General features: G+C 41.0%; 1 protein-coding gene across 2 annotated transcripts in view; it reads right to left on the bottom strand.

Annotated features, from left to right (window-relative positions):
* The window catches only part of LOC126321511 (ralBP1-associated Eps domain-containing protein 2), a 118,474-nt gene that overhangs the window by 32,219 nt on the left and 68,097 nt on the right, over positions 1 to 18,158 (bottom strand). The window contains exons 9-11 of one of the 2 annotated variants that reach the window (XM_049994190.1): positions 11,770 to 11,848; positions 11,539 to 11,666; positions 9,885 to 9,946 (exon numbers count right to left, since the gene is read on the bottom strand). In XM_049994190.1, coding sequence (XP_049850147.1) covers positions 9,885 to 9,946; positions 11,539 to 11,666; positions 11,770 to 11,848 — 269 coding nt within the window. The remainder of the gene's footprint in view (positions 1 to 9,884; positions 9,947 to 11,538; positions 11,667 to 11,769; positions 11,849 to 18,158) is intronic. The other variant, XM_049994191.1, reaches the window with a different exon arrangement.

Here is an 18,158-nt window from a genome sequence, read left to right as displayed (position 1 = left end):
ACAGCATCATGATGGTCGCATCCGTGTTTGGCGACATCGCAGTGAACGCTCATAGGAAGTGTGTATTCGTCATTGCCATACTGGCGTATCACCCGGAGTGATGGTATGGGGTGTCACTGGTTACACTTATCAGTCACCTCTTGCTCACATTGATGGCCTACGATCAGGTAGAAGGCGTTGCACGCAGAGAACTGGTAGCAAGGCTTAAGAACGACATAGCAGGAGACGTAAGTTTAAAAACAGTTTCATAATACAGAAGGTATCAAAACATGCAACATAGTTCATGTTCTGTAATGCGTGGTGAATGAGAGCGGAGAAAACACAACTGAATCTGCAATTCGAGCAAGCTACAGGGTCGCTCACATCATTGCGACAAGTGGCAAGCCATTTTCGGTGGGACCACTCGTAAAATCGTGCATGGTAGTAGTTGCAGAATGTTTGTTTCCAATGGAGGTGCAGGCAATTGAAGGGGTTTCCTGTCGAAGCAAACAATGTCTCGTCGAATCCTGGACATGGCAGCGGATTTAGAGACACAGCTCAGGAAAAAGGCGGAGAGCTTTGTTGCATTTTTGCTAGCGCTTGACGAAAGTACCGACATATCGGACTGTGCTCAACTTGCCGTCTATGTGCGTGGCGTCGACATGGAGCTACAAGTACCTGAAGAACTCTTGGATGTGGTACCACTCGATTACACCGCAACAGGATGTGGCATTTTTGAAGCTGTTTGCGAATCAGTGGACAATATAAATTTGCCGTGGAATAAGCTCCATTCTGTAGCGACAGACGGTGCACCACAAATGATCGGGCGTCACCAAGGTTTTGCTTCTCGTTTGAAAAATAAACTCAGGGACGAATTCGGGAGAGACATCTTGACTCTTCATTGTTTTATTCACCAAGAGGCACTGTGTGCTGAAACAGTAGAGCTAGGTGGCGCAACGAAAGATGTCGTGAAGTGTGTGAATTTTGTGCGGTGTCACGGTATGAATCATCGTTAATTCAAAGGATTCCTGAAAGATATGGAAGCGGAATATACCTTACCATAGTACAGTTCGTTGGCTGAGTTGGTGAAAAGTTCTTGATGTTTTCTTTGACATTCGTGAGGAAAAATCCTTTTTTTTCTAAATGAAAGGGGAAGAAATGTGTTGTCTGAAAGATATAAAATGGATATCAGACCTGGCGTTCCTAGTTGATATAACTATGCATCTGAATAATTTAAATTTGTCACTGCAGGGCAAAGGGCAGCTAATCGTTGACATGCACGACCAGATCAAAGCGTTCATGGAAAAGTTATGTTCATTTGAGAGGCAGATGAGTAATGGACATTTAACGTTCTTCAATTGTCTTGCTTCTTTAAAACTATCTGAAGGTACTACTTCCAGTGATTACCAAGCAAAGTTAAAGCAGCTCATCACGTCGTTTGAAACACGATTCCGAGACCTCACTAGTTTGGAAATGGAACTATGCATCTGAATAATTTAAATTTGTCACTGCAGGGCAAAGGGCAGCTAATCGTTGACATGCACGACCAGATCAAAGCGTTCATGGAAAAGTTATGTTCATTTGAGAGGCAGATGAGTAATGGACATTTAACGTTCTTCAATTGTCTTGCTTCTTTAAAACTATCTGAAGGTACTACTTCCAGTGATTACCAAGCAAAGTTAAAGCAGCTCATCACGTCGTTTGAAACACGATTCCGAGACCTCACTAGTTTGGAAATGGAACTTAAGGTGTTCAGCACTACGTTTTCAGTTTCCCCCGATAACTTGTCACCGTCACTTCAATTGGAGATCATTGATTTGCAAAATTCAACTTTGTTGAAAGAGAGGTACTATAACACGTTGGATTTGTCGCGATGGTATCGTTCATTACAGCAAAAAAAATTTCCCAAGCTTCACACCAATGCCGCTCAGATCATGTGCATGTTTGGATCTAAGTATTGTTGTGAGCAGCTTTTCTCAGCAATGAAAGGAGTAAAAAGTAAGGAACGATCGTTTCTTCAGGATGCAACAATGAAGGCCATCCTCCGCATTAATGCTGCGAACAATTTGACGCCTGATATTTCCGATCTTGTAATGAAAAGAAAATGTCAAGCTACAGAGGCCCAATAAATTTAATATGCAATTTCTTGTAAAACAGTTGTTTCTTATTTATTTCCCGAACATCATATTTCCAGGAGTAGCATGTCACCACATCTTAGCAGCTAGGAGTATGAGGTTGACGATCTTTTAAGACAAGCTGGCACATCAAAACGCTTGCCTTGCCGCCTGGCTCAGCCAGCAGTGCCACGTGCCTGCGTGCCGCCCCACTTGAATGGTCAGAGCGAGCGACATGGCTCCCTGGAGCAGGGAGCGCTCCAAGGCTCACAACGGAGCCGACGAGCTGATACAGCCTGGTCTAGTCAATGGTGGCCGAGCAACTGGCTCATCACAATACGCCAGTCGCTACTCTTGATGAACTGTGGTATTGTGTTGAAGCTGCATGGGCCGCTGTACCTGTACACGCCATCCACGCTCTGACTCAATGCCCAGGCATATCAAGGCCGTTATTATGCCCAGAGGTGGTTTTTCTGGTTACTGATTTCTCAGGATATATGCACCCAAATTCCATGAAAATGTAATCACATGTCAGTTCTAGTATAATATATTTGTTCAATGAATACCCATTTATCATCTGCATTTCTTCTTGGTGTAGCAATTTTAATGGCCAGTAGTGTATAATAGTATTGAAGCCCACCTCCCCTTCTCAGCACTTCACTTCATGGATGAGACCCAACAGTCAACAAAATTTTGAAAGCTGTGCAACACTGATGACAGTATTGGTGAGGAAGGTGAGCAAATCTACAGTCAAACTGAGGGTTTCCCTGATGCCAATATGTAAAACACATGGTACCAGAATATGCCACGCCGAAAGTGGCAGAGTTGTGGATCACCTTGCTGGAGGAAAAGTGGAAGTGGATTGATTAATGGAAGTTGTGAATTCCATCCACACTTTCCTCTTCTGTCGTTCTATCATTTGCCTCACTAGTGCTCTCGCAGACTTGAAGAGATGGAGGTTTATGTCGTTGGAAGATGTTTGAATTCTGCAATGCGGTGCGCCCGGCTCTGACTACCGAGCAACAGTCTTCATCCCACTAAGGGACAGTCCATCATCTGAGATAGTTACTAGACTGGGGAATGGAATAGGCAGCAACTCATTGGATCACACTGATGACATGTCCACCATCTCCTGGACACATTCCTGTTGTTCAAAGATGCCCTGCTGACTATCACATCAAGTTTGCCCTTTCAACCCGTGATCTTTATCATCTGTCAAACACCATCGAAACCAAGAGGTGGATCCACACCAGAAAGTACTCACTGGAATGTAATCTGTGACCACTTCCCTCTGAATTGAGTCTGCAATAGCCGGGGAGCAAATACAAAGGTCAATGGCAAAAGATGACTCTGTAGCTGTAGAAAAGTGTTTCGTTGAGTAGAGTTCAAAAGGCAGATACACTCTAAATGGACAAGTGGATTGATAATTCAATGCCTGGAACAAACGGTAACAAAGCAAACTGTGTACACTGAAGTCCCCCCACTAGGACGAATGTGCAGGGAAGTGCCAGGGAGAACTACGTCAGTGCATTCAGATACAACAGATTGTGAGCTGGAAATACAAAGAACACACTGTGATCTTAAGTGGTGTGTGAACTTGCACTGCAACTGCCTGTATGGCCACATCTGTCATTGACGCAAACAGTCACCCCATTCTTAGTCCCGTCTACAGTACAATCATCCTTCCTGTAGGAATGTTAGTCCTGTAACTCAGGTGTATCGGTGGCTTTAAAATGAGGTTTTTGGAAGCACCTGAAGAATGGTCTCTCCTGCACCAGGAGCTGCAGTTTGTAGTTCTTCCAAACGTGAGTGGTATCCATTTAAATTCCACTGCAATGCAGAAGTTCCTATGGGTATCACTGATTAGCAATGGTTGCCCTTGTCATCCTTCCTTGATGGTGGTGATCTACTCAAGAGGTCAGGGGGAACATTAGACACTGCCCAGCTCTCTGGTTCACCGAGCGAGGTGGCGCAGTTGTTAGCAAACTGGACTCGCATTCGGGAGGACAAAGATTTAACTCCGTGTCCAGCCTTCCTGATTTAGGTTTTCCGTGATTTCCCTAAATCGCTTCAGGCAAATGTTTCCTTTAAAAGGGCACTGCTGACTTCCTCCCCAATCCTTTCCTAATCCGATGGGACCAATGACCTTGCTGTTTGGTTCTCTCCCCCGAATCAACCAACCAAGCAGCTGTCTGGTTCCTCCATGCAGACAGTCATCATCATCATCATCATCATCATCATCATCATCATCATCATCTACTGCCTGGTTTGAACTCATAAACAAAATCATTTCCATCTTTTTCAAGATCTTCCAATACTTCTTTTCCCATCTGACTCATAGTTTAGGATCTACTAGGGCATTCAGCAACAGGACATTCTCACACAGTATTGTCTCCAGTCTTCATGAAATTTTTGAATTTTTCACTCATTTTTAAAATATTTCACTCTGTTGCAATATTCTCATCTTGTGCAGCCCTTTTGTCTCCCTCTGAAACCACATCTCTGGTGTTCGAATTTTTGTTAACCCAGCTTTTGTTTCTATAGAATGACACAAGAACCGCCATCACTTTATAGAATTTCATAATGGTCTGTTTTTTCACTTTATGTCCCAATGTGCTGCTAATGGTACCACATACAACCAGGGGTTTATGTACTTTACTTTAAAAATCAGAGTCAAAATTAAAACCTCTAACACAACCTAAATATGAGATTTGACATACTTGCCCTAAAACTGAATTCTACAAAACAATTTTTGGTCTGATGTATTTTCCTCTGAACGCTGTTACTTTTATTTTATTACTAAAAAATTTAAGTTGTATTTACTGCGTATTTCCTCCAAGTGGTATACTGATGTCTGGGGTCATATTCATTCTTTTGAACAATAATGATATCATCTGCAAACAGAATTAGAGTATTCCTCATTTGTCATCTTAATTCCTTTGTTCACTTTAAATTTTCATTTATAAAGAATGAATTCAATGTAAATATTAAAAAGGGTAGGTGATAGACCACACCCTTATTTTAAATCTTGGTTAATAATTATTTCTTCTCATTGTTTCCTACCCGTGTTAATAGCAATGCATGGATTGCTGTAAGGACTTTTCGCTACCTCTATTGGGATATCCACAGGCAGACATGATCTTACATATAAGTTAAGAACACTTACAAGGCCAAAAGCCTTTTCAGGGTCAATAAAGATCATATGGGTTTCTATATTAAGTTCTTTGTGTTAATCTACAATGTTTTTAATTATAAACACATTGTTTGTGCATGAACGATCTGATCTAGGGTCATTTTGTTCTCCAGAAATAACAGCTTCTGTGATTTCATTCATGAAGTTATTGATTATCTTTGAAAATAGTTTGTAGTGGGTTTAGAAGACTGATGCCATGATAGTTTTTACAGTCATTACATTGCTTTTCTTGAATTGGGAGATTACCAAGGGTCAAGATCTTGCAGTTCATCCTACATTCATTTATTAATTGTAAAAGTCTTTTACCTAGGGATAGCCCTCCATATTTAATGAGTCCTGCATTTATTTGATCTACTCCAGTAGATTTTCTGTTCTTCATACACATATAAACACACATATTTTGCATAGGATTCTTCACTCTATAAGTAATTAGTAAGTAATCAATCACAGACCTTATCCTTATGCACTCTATGTAAACTTGTGAATGTCTTTCTTTCTGTAAAATGTTGCTCACCATAAAGATGACACGATGAGCTGCAGATAGGCACAATGAATAGACTACTATATATAATTGCACCCCCCCCCCCTCTCTCTCTCTCTCTCTCTCTCTCTCTCTCTCTGACACACACACACACACACACACACACACAAATCACTATCTCCAGCCAGACTGCAACAGAAACATGTTGAATGGGAGAAACAATCTGGAGTGGGGTAGTGAAAGGTGGTTGGGGATAGCAGGGCAGATGGGGTGGGGGTTGGAGGAAGAGGAACTGGTGTCGCCTGGTGAAGCATGAAGGGACTAGAGATAGCAGGACAGGGCTGCCTGGCACTTCAGGAGGCAGGGGAAGGGGGGGGGGGGAGGGAGGGAGGGTGTGGTCTTGGGAGGGGGAGGGGGGAAGCACAAAGTGGAAAGAAGACGAACATAGAGAAGAGCACACAATGAAGCTGAGGGGGGCAGGAAGAAGAATGGGTGAACTGTGAGAAGGCGAAAGGAAAGAGGGAGCAGAAACAGTTACAGAGGATGTGGAGACAATAGGTTACCACAGGCTGAGGTCTGAATGTGTTTCCCTTTCTGAAGAAGGCTATGTAACAGGCTTTTCATCAAGCCTATCTGCATCTACATAATGTGTCACCTTTACAGAGAGTAACAATCTATTCTTTCATAATATTGCTGATATTCCAGCCTGGAGTTTCCATTATTTATTTCTGTAAAAGGTGTCAGCAAAAAAAAATTAAAAGAGGTAAACTGGCCTAGTTCCTATTAATTATTATTAAAAATCTTTTCTCCAAATAGTCCAACTATATTCTCACATTAAAATCACTTGATGATAACATGGCCTGTCTTGTTAGTTTTGTTCACTTTTTCTGAATATCATCAAAAAAAGTGTAAATATCAGCCTTCTTTCCCTTCTCTGGGCTATACACGGCGATAAGAGTTATATGACCTCCTGGAATTTGAACTCTGACTGTCATTATTCTTTCATTTATGGAGCTGTATTCAAAAATCTTTCCTCACCATTCATCATAGACTAAATTGCTACTCCAGCACTAGCTCTTTTTCTTTGGGGAACACCACTGTAATCCAACCAGTAGCCTGTCAAATCTTTTATTCATTTTAGTTTTTTCTTAGTTTCTGTTAATACTGCAATGTTCACTGTCCTCTCTTTGAGTATTTGATGTAACTTGCTATCTCTCTTGTTCCACACTGTCAAAGACACATAATCAGTAATGTCAAATCATTTGTCATTTAAGATTTTTAGTTTGTCAACAGTTTATCCATTCCTTTATTCGAAGCTGTCAGTTAGTGCATATACTCATATTGAATTCATGGTCTGGGTTTTTGTGGAGGCATCACACTTGGCAACTGGCTTCTTAAGGGCGGGTTCAAAAGAAGTAGCAAACACCAGTGACTGCATTGCATTTACAGCTTTTTTAACTTCACCAAAGCATATGCATCTTGTTCAGCTTCTGAATTTTTCTTTCCTCATTACAAACCCTGCAATTCCTCCGCCATGCAGGGTGATTCCCGGAGCAGTTTATACATTTCAGAGGAATTATACAGAAGTTGCTGGATTCATGAGCTTAGGCTCCACAATTTCCACATGTAACCCTTCTGTTACGCACCACAGTGGTACAACCAAATTTTGGATATTTGAAATATCTCACTGTGTTGGGAATAAATGGTTGAACTTTAAGATGGATATAGCCTGCAAGTATGTTCAGGTAAGTCTGGAGTGTTGAAAGTTAGAATAAATGTTGCCAGCTTCTCCAATATTCTGCTGAATCACCTCATATAATACTGCGCTGCTTTGATGTCTACATCTACATCTACACGACTACTCTGCAATTCACATTTAAGTGCTTGGCAGAGGGTTCATCGAACCACAATCATACTATCTCTCTACCATTCCACTCCCGAACGGCGCGCGGGAAAAACGAACACCTAAACCTTTCTGTTTGAGCTCTGATTTCTCTTATTTTATTTTGATGATCATTCCTACCTATGTAGGTTGGGCTCAACAAAATATTTTCGCATTCGGAAGAGAAAGTTGGTGACTGAAATTTCGTAAATAGATCTCGCCGCGATGAAAAACGTCTTTGCTTTAATTACTTCCATCTCAATTCGCGTATCATATCTGCCACACTCTCTCTCCTATTACGTGATAATACAAAACGAGCTGCCCTTTTTTGCACTCTTTCGATGTCCTCCGTCAATCCCACCTGGTAAGGATCCCACACCGCGCAGCAATATTCTAACAGAGGACGAACGAGTGTAGTGTAAGCAGTCTCTTTAGCGGACTTGTTGCATCTTCTAAGTGTCCTGCCAATGAAACGCAACCTTTGGCTCGCCTTCCTCACAATATTATCTATGTGGTCTTTCCAACTGAAGTTGTTCGTAATTTTTACACCCTGGTACTTAGTTGAATTGTCAGCCTTGAGAATTGTACTATTTATCGAGTAATTGAATTCCAACGGATTTCTTTTGGAACTCGTGGATCACCTCACACTTTTCATTATTTAGCATCAACTGCCACCTGCCACACCATACAGCAATCTTTTCTAAATCGTTTTGCAACTGATACTGGTCTTCGGATGACCTTACTAGATGGTAAATTACAGCATCAACTGCGAACAACCTAAGAGAACTGCTCAGATTGTCACCCAGGTCATTTATATAGATCAGGAACAGCAGAGGTCCCAGGACGCTTCCCTGGGGTACACCTGATATCACTTCAGTTTTACTCGATTTGCCATCTATTACTACGAACTGCGACCTTCCTGACAGGAAATCACGAATCATTCACAAACCCAATCAACCACATAATCAGGCAGCGTTCTCTTGTTTGGCTTTATTCCGCTCAGCTCGAATAGCCCCATCTGCTTCTGTCCAGATGAATGTTTATTTCTAGATGCGATCAGGATTCTCCTGGCAGAGATACGACATACACTGTGCACGCATTCAAAAATCAGCTTATTCATTCATTCAGAAATATACCTAGAATATGTTCAAAAACCAACAGAGATGCGTTTCAAAATAATATGAATAATCGATTTTCCTCAAGAATATGAATTTGGCACCCCCTTCCCCCTTGAAATTGCCGCCTGGGGCACATACCCCGGTTTGCCCCTTGTGAATCTAGCAACTTGTGCATGCCAGTAAAATTGTTTCCGGGTAGCACCTTGCTGCTACTGCTTATACAGCTAAAAGCCACAGTTCTGTAGACAGAAGAAGGAGAAGGTACTACACATGCGTAAGTCAACTGCGCATGCGCATGAGCCTGCTCACAGCTCCTCAAACGAATCTTGCAGTTGTGATGTCACACTCATCGCAGGCAATTTGTTGTTATGAAGCACTGAATAGTCTTCCTAAAGCCTTTGACACATTTTGCCATTAGCAGACGCTTATATGAGCACTGTGTTTGGTTGTTGTATATGGCGCATTACCTTGGCAACTTAAGTTTTATTTTTATTTATTTGTTTTTATTCTCTCATTCAGATTTATTGAGCCATTATTATTCTGCAGTAGCCGGATACAGTAATATCCTTTGTTAGAGTATTGTTTCTTACCAGTCAAAATTACAAAAATTTAACTGAAAACTAAATTAAATAAATTCCCGGAATCTTAAAAAATTCCTGGGTTTTTCCTGGTTTTCTCCCAGATGAAAAAAATCCCAGGTTTTTCCAGGATCTCCCAGTTGTCCCAGGTCTTATAAACCCTGCTACAGCTATAGCTAAGTCTAGGTGGCTAAGCTACCATCGTCACACACCTCAGCATCGTTGAAACATATGACACATAAGATATGAAGATGGCATCTGTTGAACTATTACGGAAATCTGTGGATTGTCTGCCACGAGTAATGGGTATAAGGGCAGGGGCACTGCAATATAGTTGAGAATGTGGACTGTAAGTTGAGAATGTGGGTCTCACGGGGAAGGTGCCAGCGATAAGTCAGACCAGTTTATGACCAAATGCTTGTCCTTATATTTTTTTGCTCTTTTTCAAAAATTAATAAAACAAATTATGACTGATTAATGACTAAAGACATTGATAAATTCAATCTATTAATTTAAGAAATCAATATAATATTAATTACCGTGCTTGGGGATACACGAGGAGGTACAACTGGAGGAATACCTAACAGGCCACCAGATTTACCTGAAACAAAGGTAAATACTTAACCACATCTAAATATTTCTTTAACCAGATCTACACTCAACTAAATTTATTTATTGGACAATTATACAGGGCATCCAAGGAGGAACGTTCAAAATTCAGGGATATGGCAGGAATGATCATTTGAAGCAAAAAGTCTAGAAACACAGGCACTAAAATACATATCTTAAGAGGAATGAGCACTTTTTCAGTAGAAGACATGTTACACAGCAACAAAGCAAGTGCTCAGAGCTCTTAATGTATGCATTTTAAGAGTCCATGTGTACTGGAGTAGTTTGCTTCAAGTGATTGTTCCTGTCATATCCCTGAATATTGACTGTTCCTACTGGGACATTCTGCATACAACAGTGGGCTCTAAGTTATTACTATTCAATCTCATAATACTCAATTATTATGAAAATCATTCATTCAACCCAGAATTTAATTTCTTCTGGAAAATACAAACATTCATGGATCATACAGGAGGCAAATTGACCCCTTACAATATACACACACACTATTTAGGATTCCTGTCCCTGTTAAACAACAGTAGAATATAACAAAGAATGCAGGAAAAGGAACAAGAGGTCAAATGGCAGAGAGAGAGAGAGAGAGAGAGAGAGAGAGAGAGAGAGAGAGAGAGAGAGAGAGAGAGAGAGAGAGAGAGAGAGAGAGAGGGGGGGGGGGGGGGTTGGAGGGAACAAGTGATGGTAATTGTGTTGGGTTGTGCGGAGGAGAAGAGCAGGTGCATTCGTACATCACCAAAACATGGTCTGAAAACAGCAGAGATCAAATTTCTCATCTTTTAACACACTAAATGCCACAATGCACATTTGTGACAAGTTTTAACAGTATGCCAGGTTTATATATCGACTTCAACTGAGTACGATAAAATGTTTCTCATGTATTACCAGGACCGGCATCTGATATCCTTTTACAGTGCTCCCATGTATTTTCTACATACATAAAATGTGTTAACATTTGTAAATATTAACTTTCATACATGAAATCTTAAGAATGTTCAAGCTTGTTCGATGTTAAAAAAAAAAAAAGGACGACGAGAGGAAAGGTTCAGAATGAAGACAGTGAGACTGTTGGAAAAATACTCTAAAAATGGCTGTAACAAGGAGGGCCTAAAAATTCCACCTGATCAACAATTAATTTTCAATAAATACCTATAAACTGTTAAGCGTAATATTAAATGGGTTAGAAGCTCTGGAGGTCTAATTGTAACCATAGTAACAGTCGCACAACATGCATGAAGCATAAATAAATGCAACATGTGAAGTGTCACTCTTCATTTCAATAGTTTGTGAAACAGTAGTGCTTTGTGCACCACAAGAAGATTTATTTTACACCTTATCTGTTACTTCCAAACTTGGAAACCAACTGAATAATCACCTCAGCTCTACAAAACTCATTCATCAACAAATAATGATAGTTTTATAGCCTTATTAATTAACACAAAATTTCAGCAATTAAATGAATAGTATTTATAATGATACCAACAGCATGACAAGTTAAATACATTAGAGATGGTAATTCCATTGAAGACCGTAGAAAAGAATTAATTATTATCAATACAGATATCATACCCAGCCTGTTGAGGTCCAAAGATGAACTCCTTGCATGCGTACGATAAGGTCTAGGTGGAGGAGGAGGTGGAGGCTCCTTTTTGGGCCCTATCTGAGATGATGGAAGACTGGTTGGCCCAGACTGGGCGCTGTGGAGAAAATATTAAGAAACTTGTAAACTATTTCACATGGATGTTAATCCTTTACCTAAATTTGATGAAAATTTTCAAAAAGAAGAGTCTGATGACTCACCCAGGTATGCTGTTGACTTCTTCAGAGGTTGGGATGACAGCTGGCTGTGGTGGAGGGGGTATTGCTCCAGGTCCCGGAGCTGCACAAACAATAGATTTATTTGAAAATGTTTCCATACCACAGCTGGAGGTCAAGAAAATTGAGGTGGCTGAAGTGATTCTGCCAGAATTTGTTCCAATTAGGAAATTAAGTCACAGATTAGATGCTATCCCAGGTCATAACACATACTGCAAATAGTATCATGGAAGCTAACTTGTGAGAATGATTTTTACAGCTGTATAACATCTTCCCTGAACATACAGCAATTTAACTACTTATGCAAACAGAACAGTTTCAAAAAGTATAAATAATTAAGATCATATTTCAAACCATAACATTGCACTTCAGTTCTAAATATATTCAAGCCATTTCTTCTTCCCACACTGTGAAACTAACTAAGTAGTATAATATGCTAAAAAATGGAAACAAATAATGTCATGTATGTACCCAAACCCAATGGCAGCACTTGATTGCTTCTAAAAAGAATTTCTAATTTCATGTTTACACTTCCTTTCTTTCTCTCTTCCTTCCACGACTGGTTCAACACGGTTGCTACTGGCAAACAGTGAAATCTGATATTTTACAGAATGCCTAAGCAGTATAAAGAAACCAAAAAGCTTTACAAAGTGTATGAAATGCATCTTATTTAAGACTCTGCCTAGGCATTTAATGTAATGCCAGTTAAGTTTAATGCAAAGTATGAAAGGAATAATTATGTTACTTCTCATAATAATTTCTTTTTATAATTCTCTTCACAAACATGATGACAGATTAGCAATGGGCCGTTGCATTGCAGGTTTATGGGCCAACATTCTTGTCAAATACATTTTATTTCAGGAATAGTTCATCCCTGTACGAGAAAATTTTGGTTTACAAACATTATGTTGATGACATTGATTCTTTTCAGTGGCCACTCTTCTGAGATACAACAACTTGCCAATGAATTTCATAAAATGTATCCAAGGAAGTCATTTACATATTAAGTCGTGGATTTAACAACTTGGCATTAACCTCTCAATGATTTGGAGATTCCAATATGTGGAATAAAAACAGCCAGCAGTTGTGGTGTGTGTGACCAGTAACAGATAAACGTGCAATTGACACTCTAATATGTGTATTATGTTATGTATGAAAAAGCCAGGCTGCTATTTTTACAATTGTAAATTTTAATTATGGCTACGCCTACTGGCAGCACGTCATGATTAGCATGTAAAACTTAGTAAGACTTCTGAAGAAGGCCCATTTATATGTGTTGAACCAGGTCAAGAGCTCTTTACTTCCACAACTGGTGGCTGTTTTTATTCCATATATTATATTGCACAGATGCTGATGCAGCCATGCTTAAGATTCTAAAATTTGGAAATTTGCAGGGAAAAAAATGTGGCTTGGCTTCCATGTTACATTGTGGCTCGTCTTTCCCCAGTTGGATAAATGGTTAGGGACATGCAAGTCACCTAAGTGATAGGCCAATTTCTGCTTCCCTCAGATTAGCAATTGCAATTTGCACTCTTTATTCACTGCAAACTCTCTGAACAGTGAGCAGTGAGGCACTCAACTTTTGAGTATTGTAGTAAGTATGAGTGACGACAACGAAAAGATATCCACCACATCATCAGGCCATGATGCGAGACTTAGAATTTGAATAATTGAATTTTTTAACCAATAGTTCCTCTGCAAGCGTTTGAGAAAAACTGCATAATAAATCCAAAACATTTGTTGTTTTTATTTTTATGTTACAAGTAAAACGTTTTCTGAAAAATTACTTCAGCAACTTTGCTTTGTTTGGATACAGTATGTTCTTTCAGCAGCACTGCAGGTGACTCAGCTTTCAACTTTCTGCTTTACTTGAATCAAACCTACATACTGACATGATTCTTTGTGTGCCACAACTAACACGTCTCCAGGAGTGGGATCAACTGTTTGAAGCTATCTACATAGTGATGTAGGTTAAGATACCAGATATCACAGCCTGCAGCCATTCACCCTGTTGTGCCCTTGTTTGAGAGTATTCAAAAATCAGAATTTTGTGTGACGCTCATTAGCTTTAAAAAAGTGCTGCTGTATGGACTGGTTGTGTGGCTTAATGGGTAAGGTAAGGGCATCACATGCTGAAGTTTGTAGGTTAGAATATCATCATTAAGTACTCATCATTTTCTTATTTTTAAATCTTTATTGCAATGACTTTAATCATTAGTTGTATTCAGTTAATCGGTTTAAATGTAATTTTTTATTCGTATTACTTTGTCACACCATTTTAACCACCCCAATCTTTATTTGCTATCATGTTTCCTTATATCATTCTTTTTCTGCTTGAAATCTTTGTTTACATGATTTTAATTAATTTCATGTATTAACTTCAATTTAATTTCTATCTTTTATCATCCTATTTTTTCATCCACGTTACTGCATCCATTATTTCTATTCCTCATTTTGCTTGAATTATATTTCACTTACAATACCTTCTTTCAGAGAGGTCTCATCCGGTTTTATTTTGTCCATAGTACAATAGGAATCTAGGCTACATTTTAAATGTCTGTATGATGATTACCATCCCCGAAACTGGAACACCTCTTAACAACAAATACATTTTTGATACCACTGCACAGTCAATATGAACAAATTTCATCTTTTGTTTTTTAACTGATAGATTGGCATTTTCAAATATTTAAATACCATAATAGATAAACATAATTAAATTCAGAATGAAATTTTCACTCTACAGTGGAGTGTGTGCTGATATGAAACTTCCTGGCAGATTAAAACTGTGTGCCGGACCGAGACTCCAACTCGGGACCTTTGCCTTTCGCAGGCAAGTGCTCTACCGACTGAGCTACCCAAGCACGACATCCCCCAGGCTGTGGCTAAGCCATGTCTCAGCAATATCCTTTCTTCCAGGAGTGCTAGTTCTGCAAGGTTCGCAGGAGAGCTTCTGTGAAGTTTGGAAGGTAGGAGATGAGGTACTGGCTGAAATAAAGTTGTGAGGACAGGGCATGAGTCATGCTTGGGTAGCTCAGTTGGTAGAGCACTTGCCCACGAAAGGCAAAGGTACCCAGTTCAAGTCTCGAACCAGCACACAGTTTTAATCTGCCAGGAAGTTTCATAATTAAATTCAGATTCTTAAAAATTCTGAATGGGGAAAGAAGATATAAAGAAAAAATGAGAACAAATGAAAAAGTCCATATGGTGAGTAAAATTATGTGACAAAGGAATAAAAATCATATTTAAACCAATTAATTGAATAAAAATAATGATGGAAGTTATTTTAACAAATATTTAGAAGTAAAAAATTTAAAGCACCTGCTGAGATTCAAACCCAAAACTTTAACATGTGAAGGTTTCACCCAATCCCTTACACCACACAGCCAGTCTATACCATGCTCCTTTTTTAAAGCTACTGAGTGTCATGAAAAATTCTTTTCTTCAATGATTACTCACGAACGAGGGCCCATCAGAATGAATGGCTGCAGAGAGTGATATGTGGGATCCTAACTACATTACTGTATATACAGTTCCAAAAAGTCACTCTCATTGCTGGGAACCTCTCCTTGTAAGAATAGTGGCAATGAATCTTAACGATGCGCACTAAGCTTCACAAGAGAAGTGCTTTAAATGAGCTAAACATGTACCTCAAGCAAGTTTTTTCTTTTTTTTGTGCCATCTCAGCCAGCTTCAGATACATACTAAATCTCTCTCTCTCTCAACTCTCCTTGCATCTGCTGTTTATATTGCACACGTTATAACAAAACAAGGACATTCAGTTACTTAGCATTGTTCTCTGAACTTTATTCATAACTCTACACAGTATCCCATAAATACTCTGGTCTTAGATACTTAATGCTTCCTGAACGAAGCTAGGCTGGATGGTTATTACTTATTATTTGCCTTTTGCTGTTTTAAGTGTTCTGCAATTTGAAAAAATACTAACACCAAAGTTCAGCTCCTGTAATTCTTCACTTCCTTTGCTGACACTACAATATTATGGAAAGGATACATTGCTACTCACCACATACAGCAGGTGCTGAGTTGCAGTGAAAAAGGAATATTTTCAGCTTTCAGACAAAGTCTTTCTTCAGAAGTAGAATTCTCACAGCACAACAATAACATCAACAACAACTCTCATATCTGTGTGTGTGTGTGTGTGTGTGTGTGTGTGTGTGTGTGTGTGTGTGTGTGAGATAGATATATATATATATATATATACATACACTCCTGGAAATGGAAAAAAGAACACATTGACACCGGTGTGTCAGACCCACCATACTTGCTCCGGACACTGCGAGAGGGCTGTACAAGCAATGATCACACGCACGGCACAGCGGACACACCAGGAACCGCGGTGTTGGCCGTCGAATGGCGCTAGCTGCGCAGCATTTGTGCACCGCCGCCATCAGTGTCAGCCAGTTTGCCATGGCATACGGAGCTCCATCGCAGTCTTTAACACTGGTAGCATGCTGCGACAGCGCGGACGTGAACCGTATGTGCAGTTGACGGATTTTGAGCAAGGGCGTATAGTGGGCATGCGGGAGGCCGGGTGGACGTACCGCCGAATTGCTCAACACGTGGGGCGTGAGGTCTCCACAGTACATCGATGTTGTCGCCAGTGGTCGGCGGAAGGTGCACGTGCCCGTCGACCTGGGACCGGACCGCAGCGACACACGGATGCACGCCAAGACCGTAGGATCCTACGCAGTGCCGTAGGGGACCGCACCGCCACTTCCCAGCAAATTAGGGACACTGTTGCTCCTGGGGTATCGGCGAGGACCATTCGCAACCGTCTCCATGAAGCTGGGCTACGGTCCCGCACACCGTTAGGCCGTCTTCCGCTCACGCCCCAACATCGTGAAGCCCGCCTCCAGTGGTGTCGCGACAGGCGTGAATGGAGGGACGAATGGAGACGTGTCGTCTTCAGCGATGAGTCACTTCTGCCTTGGTGCCAATGATGGTCGTATGCGTGTTTGGCGCTGTGCAGGTGAGCGCCACAATCAGGACTGCATACGACCGAGGCACACAGGGCCAACACCCGGCATCATGGTGTGGGGAGCGATCTCCTACACTGGCCGTACACCTCTGGTGATCGTCGAGGGGACACTGAATAGTGCACGGTACATCAAAACCGTCATTGAACCCATCGTTCTACCATTCCTAGACCGGCAAGGCAACTTGCTGTTCCAACAGGACAATGCACGTCCGCATGTATCCCATGCCACCCAACGTGCTCTAGAAGGTGTAAGTCAACTACCTTGGCCAGCAAGATCTCCGGATCTGTCCCCCATTGAGCATGTTTGGGACTGGATGAAGCGTCGTCTCACGCGGTCTGCACGTCCAGCACGAACGCTGGTCCAACTGAAGCGCCAGGTGGAAATGGCATGGCAAGCAGTTCCACAGGACTACATCCAGCATCTCTACGATCGTCTCCATGGAAGAATAGCAGCCTGCATTGCTGCGAAAGGTGGATATACACTGTACTAGTGCCGACATTGTGCATGCTCTGTTGCCTGTGTCTATGAGCCTGTGGTTCTGTCAGTGTGATCATGTGATGTATCTGACCCTAGGAATGAGTCAATAAAGTTTCCCCTTCCTGGGACACTGAATTCACGGTGTTCTTATTTCAATTTCCAGGAGTGTGTGTGTGTGTGTATATATATATATATATATATATATATATATATATATAAAAACAGAAAGAAACTTCCACATGGAAAAAATATATTAAAAACAAAGATTCTAAGACTTACCAAGCGGGAAAGCGCCGGCAGACAGGCACATGAACAAAACACACAAACACACACACAGAATTACGAGCTTTTGCAACTGGCAGTTGCTTCGTCAGGAAGGAAGGAAGGAAGGAGAGGGAAAAATGAAAGGATGTGGGTTTTAAGGGAGAGGGTAAGGAGTCATTCCAATCCCGGGAGCGGAAAGACTTCCCTTAGGGAAAAAAAGGACAGGTGTACACTCGCGCGCACACACACACACACACACACACACACACATATCCATCCGCACATACACATACTTTTGGGGTTCTTCTGTGAGAGGTTCTGGGTTTGAGGGGATGAGGAAGTGGCTCTGGTTATCTGCTTCTGTACCAGTTTGGGAGGGTAGTTGCGGGATGCGAAAGCTGTTTTCAGGTTGTTGGTGTAATGGTCGAGGGATTCAGGACTGGAGCAGATTCGTTTGCCACGAAGGCCTAGGCTGTAGGGAAGGGACCGTTTGATATGGAATGGGTGGCAGCTGTCATAATGGAGGTACTGTTGCTTGTTGGTGGGTTTGATGTGGACGGATGTGTGAAGCTGGCCATTGGACAGATGGAGGTCAACGTCAAGGAAAGTGGCATGGGATTTGGAGTAGGA

Source organism: Schistocerca gregaria, chromosome 2 (genome assembly GCF_023897955.1).
Source record: "Schistocerca gregaria isolate iqSchGreg1 chromosome 2, iqSchGreg1.2, whole genome shotgun sequence".
Lineage (NCBI taxonomy): Eukaryota > Metazoa > Arthropoda > Insecta > Orthoptera > Acrididae > Schistocerca > Schistocerca gregaria.
This window is presented reverse-complemented; position numbering and strand designations above follow the sequence as displayed.